We start from the raw sequence: 5,051 nt of genomic DNA, 5'->3' as shown, positions 1-5,051 counted from the left end.
AATAGAAAGAAACTGGATCTCATTAATTCCTCTTTAGGATTCTTTTCCCTGCTTTCTTCCTGCGGGACCATCCTACTGAACAATGAGCTGGCTAATGCCAGCCCCTTCACTTAGATCTCTGCAGTTTGGGTCTGGGAAAACTGTGGCCTAACAGTTTGACCACTGGAATGAAGAATTCTAATTGGTGTAAACGTTGACTCTTTGGGCAGGAAAGGAGACAGGCTGAGCCATTGTCATTATTGGCAAACCAAGTCCATCACGCACTGGCTCCTGTAGAGTAAGCCAAAAGGGATAGTGCCCTCACCATACCCCAATGTATTTCTAAGGGTTTTTCTAGAAGTTGCAAATATGTTTATTATCCCATTATCCCATTTCTGAAAGGCAGCACATGAATAGAGAGCATCATTAACACACTGTTGTAAAGAATCTGGAGCCTAGGGAGAACATTGTCATCATGCAGCTGGCAGTCCTCGGAGGTTCTAGAAGAAGCCTCTCCAGATCAACACTTTGATGATGAGTCAGACAATAGCCAATGAAGTAGTAATGGGGCTGCAAATTTTGTCCAGGGCATCACTATACCTGTGCTAGACTTAATATGTGGAACACTATGCTGAGCAGAGTAGAGTTAAATAATAACATTCCATCCTAGATCCATAACTCAAGAGGGCAAATATTGATCTGAAGTTTCTGGTTTCTAAGAAGAGGAAATTTGCTCGATGTAAGATTTGGAAGTTCTATCTTATGGAAGATGAATGAGAGAAGAGAGGAAGATCTTAAGAATGGAAAAGTTTTATGTACGTAAAAATACATTTATATTTACATGTTGATTTGTGATTCTTCACCCTAGCTAAAGAATCTTTAAATCCTTAAGGGTGTGAAATGAGGATGAGGGATTATGCTTTTTCCCCATAACAGGGGAGGATCAGTGAGTACAGATCACAGGAAAGGGGCTTTCATATCTGGAAATGAGGTAATCTTGGTTTGCCAGGGACCGTTTCTCATGATCAGTTCTTTAGGGTCAGTTTCTATATGTACTATTTCCCTAGCAGACACAGGCAATATTAAGCCATCCCTAGATTTTTTTTCTTACGGAGGTAATTGGAAAATACAAAGTTATTAAAGGAGATAAAAAAGAGTTTTTGACAAGGGAGATAGTTCTGGAAGTTTATAGGACTGAGGTATTCTATCATGTCTTTGAAAAGAACATTGTAGTGGAGTTTATGAGAAAAATGATAGAGTCGAGACCGGAGCCAGCACTAGCGAAGGCAGCAGAAATCCATGCCAAGAGAGTTAGCGTATACTGCAGAGGCAATTCCACTAAGGATGTGAGTCAGTCACCGCATTTAGGACATGCCCTCCCTTTTGATATCAGAAAATAAAAACACCTGTAGAACAAATTTACATATAGCTACATTTTCTGAATCTGCAGCCTGATATGTTCTGATAATTCCTAATCTTTCTCTCAATACTATGCTGTATATAATTCACATAGCAATAGCAATAGATTTCTTAAAACAGGTCAGATTTCTCCTTGCAAATCAACCGAATCTATGGGTCAGACTGTTTCCCATCTCATGGAACTTCCCGTTCCTCCTTCCTTATCATTGTAATTCAAACCTTTACTTCTTGTCACAGTCATCTCTACTGAAGGAAGTTTGCACATTCTGACTTTGGTAGGTACTGTCAATTTTCTGGGAATAACAAGGTCATGGGCAAAACATGCTTAGAGGAGCAGAATCTGAAACAGTAAGTATTTAAAATATCAAATGATCTTCTCTCTTACAAGTTTCTTTTAGAAAGAATTTTTCTCCATAACCGATAAATGAGGATATAGATTTGGCTGAAGAAAAAAAAGGTTTATATTTTCTTTGTTTAAGAGACCTAGTCCCCCATCGAATAAATAGCAACAGCATCTGTCTCTTTCCAAGATATAGACAATGACTCCGCAGAGGGCAGACATAGAAATCGTGATCTCAACATCTAACTTAATCTCTGATCTAAGACTTTATTTGTTTGACCTATTGCTGCCTCTTCATGTCTGAGTCCCTCATAGGCACAGGGTAAGAGAACATTGAACCAGCAAGTTCAGTAGTTATGGATGTGACCACAGGGTGGTAGTGGTTTGCTGTTAGTGCAGAATATGTGGATTCTGAATGAGTCATCTGTGGCAGAAGAAGAGCCTTTTCCCTATTGGCTGGGCAGAGAATGTGAGAAACCCATGTTTGTTAGAGAAAAGAAGGACAGCCTGATAACAGAAGTAGCTCAATTGGCTGGAGATTGCAAGTCTATAATTGATCTAAATTGGGAAGAATGCTGAAGACATCCATTGGAGCTTTATTTGTGTTCTTGTGGCTGCAACTGGACTGTGAATTGAGGGTTTATGGGAAACAGGGTATATTAGTGGTTATTCTTTAGAAGCTAAGGAAGAGACTGGCTTTATTCAGATTCCTTCTAGTTACTATAGAAGAGGAAATGTATATTCTGGACAGTAATAATCTGGCATACTTTCATCTTTCTCTGACTTTTTCTTTCTGCATAGGGGTCATCCGAGGAGAGAAAGTGGATCAGCATCCTTCTACCCTGAGTGTCCAGGAGGGAGACAGTTCTGTTATCAACTGTACTTATTCAGATAGTGCCTCAAACTACTTCCCTTGGTATAAGCAAGAAGCTGGAAAAGGTCCTCAGCTCATTATACACGTTCTTTCAAATAAGAATGAAAACAAAGATGGAAGATTCACTGTTTCACTGAGGAAGGCAGAGAAACAGTTCTCCCTGCACATTGAAGCCACCCAGCCTGGAGACGCAGCTGTCTACTTCTGCGCAGCGAGTCCACAGTGCTTCCCAGGCACCTGCAAGCTGTGCGCAAACCTGCGAGTGGAGTAGCGCCCCCTTCTTTGAAGGGACAGAACTTCTAGCACAGCGTTTGTCAGATTTGGTAGTCAAGTGAAAACTATTGTGTTGTTTTTAAAAGCACACAATAAAAAGGTTAGGTTTAAGATGACCCAGAAAGAACATTTTAGTGGATGACTGTTTAGTGGATTTTTGAGATTTAGGCTTCGATAATGACTTTCAATTTACTATTCAGGCTCTTCTCATATAAATAAATCCTGAGTATTTCTATTATGAATGAGCTTTGAATTCTTGTTTTCAAAAATTTCATATGTTATTTTTGGCCAGTTATAAAATGTTACATGGTCAATGTAGAAAATGTATAAAATATAAATACGTAAAATCGATAATTCTATAGCCAGTTAATTTATTGCTCATATTTGATGTATAGTTTTATAAATTCTAGTAAAATTAAGAATCTGATTTTTTCACTTAATAGTAAATCTTGAATTGTGTGTTCCAAATTTTATCTTCTCCTCTAACATCTGATTTTTAATAGTCCTGTGAGCATATCATAAACCAAAATTCCATTTGTATTTTCTTCCTCTCTATATATTTGTAATAAAATTTGTCAGCTGTTCTATATGCTTTGAGCACTTTATTTATTCAAATACTATTTTATTTTTCTGTTACAGTTGACATAGGTTCTTATATTAGTTTTGGTTGTGCAACACAGGGATTAAACATTTATAAAACTTAAGAAGTGACCTCTCAGATAAATCTAATACCCGTCTGACACCACACAGTGTTATTACAATATTATTGACTATATTCCCTAGGCTATACTTTATATTCCTTGACTTTTTTGTAACACCAATTTGTACTTTTGAATTCCTTCTCCATTTTCACCATGCTCTCCCAACCCCTCCCATCTGGCAACTATCAATAGGTTTTTTGTATCTATGAGCTTAATACTGTTTTGTTTATATATTTGGATTTTTCAGATTCCACGTGAATGTGAAATCATGTGTTATTCGTCTTTGTCTGCTTTATTTCACTTAGCAGAATATCCTCTAGGTTCATACATGCTGGCCCAAGTGGTACGTTTTCATTCATTTTTTATGGCTGAGTGATATTCCATTGTATATATTTATCACCTCTTCTATACTTATTCACCCATTGATGGACACTCAGGTTGCCTCCATATCTGGGCTAATGTAAATAATGCTGAAATGAACATATGGATGCACATGTCACTTTGAAGTAGTGTTTTTTTGTTTTTTTTTTTTGTCCAGATAAATACCTGAAAGAGGGATTACTGGGTCCTTCTTTGTCTCTTGTTAAAGCCTTTTTTAAAGTCTATTTTGTCTGTATAACTACTTCTACCCCAGGTTTTCTTGTTCATTTCCATTTTCATGACATATGTTTTTCTATTCCTTTACTTTCAGTCTGTGTGTGTCTTTTGATATGAAGTGAGTCTCTTCTGGGTAGCATATGAAAGTGTCTTGTTTTCTTATCCATTCAGCCACCCTATGTGTTATGATTGAAGCATTTAAACTATTTATATTTAAAGTAATTGTTGATAGATAAGTAATTATTGCCATTTTTAAAATGTTCTTCTGATCCTTCAAGAGAAGCTACAATCTTTATTATTATTATTATTAATTATTCATTATTATTTTCAAGTATACAGTACATTGGTTATACATTTATACAGTTTATAAAACGATCCCGCTAATTGTTCGTTCTCTCCTCTGGCTCTCCACCTAGCCATTACATTAATGTTAACTGCATTTCCTATGTTGTGCTCTCCATCCCCATAACCATCTATCGACTAATAATTTGTACTTCTTTAACCCTTCACCCCTTACTCTCAGCCCCCCATCCCCTCCCTTTTGGCCATCACCAGATTTTCCTCTATATTTGTGAGTCTGTTTTTGATTAGTTTGTTGGTTTTGTTCCTTAGGTTCTGCATATAAGTGAAATCATATGATATTTATCTTTCTCTGTTTGACTTATTTTAGTCAGCATAATAACTTCTAGGTTCATCCAAGTCGTTGCAAATGGCAGGATTTCATTTTTTTAACAGCTGAGTAATATTTCATTGTATATATGAACCATGACTTCTTTATCTGATCGTCTGTTGATGGGCATTTAGTTTGTTTACATATCCTGGCTATTGTAAATTGTGCTGCCATGAACATAGGGTTGCATATATTTTT

General features: G+C 36.8%; 1 gene segment (V, D, J or C); it reads left to right on the top strand.

Moving 5' to 3' along the window:
* Positions 1–2,174: 2,174 nt before the first annotated feature.
* On the top strand, positions 2,175–2,883 carry LOC120606270 (T cell receptor alpha variable 13-1-like). The segment is given in 2 exon segments: positions 2,175–2,365; positions 2,540–2,883. Coding segments are annotated over 2 exon segments (399 nt in total).
* The last annotated feature ends 2,168 nt before the right edge of the window (positions 2,884–5,051 follow it).

This window comes from Pteropus medius, unplaced genomic scaffold, assembly GCF_902729225.1.
Source record: "Pteropus medius unplaced genomic scaffold, Ma_sr-lr_union100, whole genome shotgun sequence".
Lineage (NCBI taxonomy): Eukaryota > Metazoa > Chordata > Mammalia > Chiroptera > Pteropodidae > Pteropus > Pteropus medius.
Note: the sequence above shows the minus strand (reverse complement) of the source record. Positions and strands in the feature narration are given on the sequence as shown.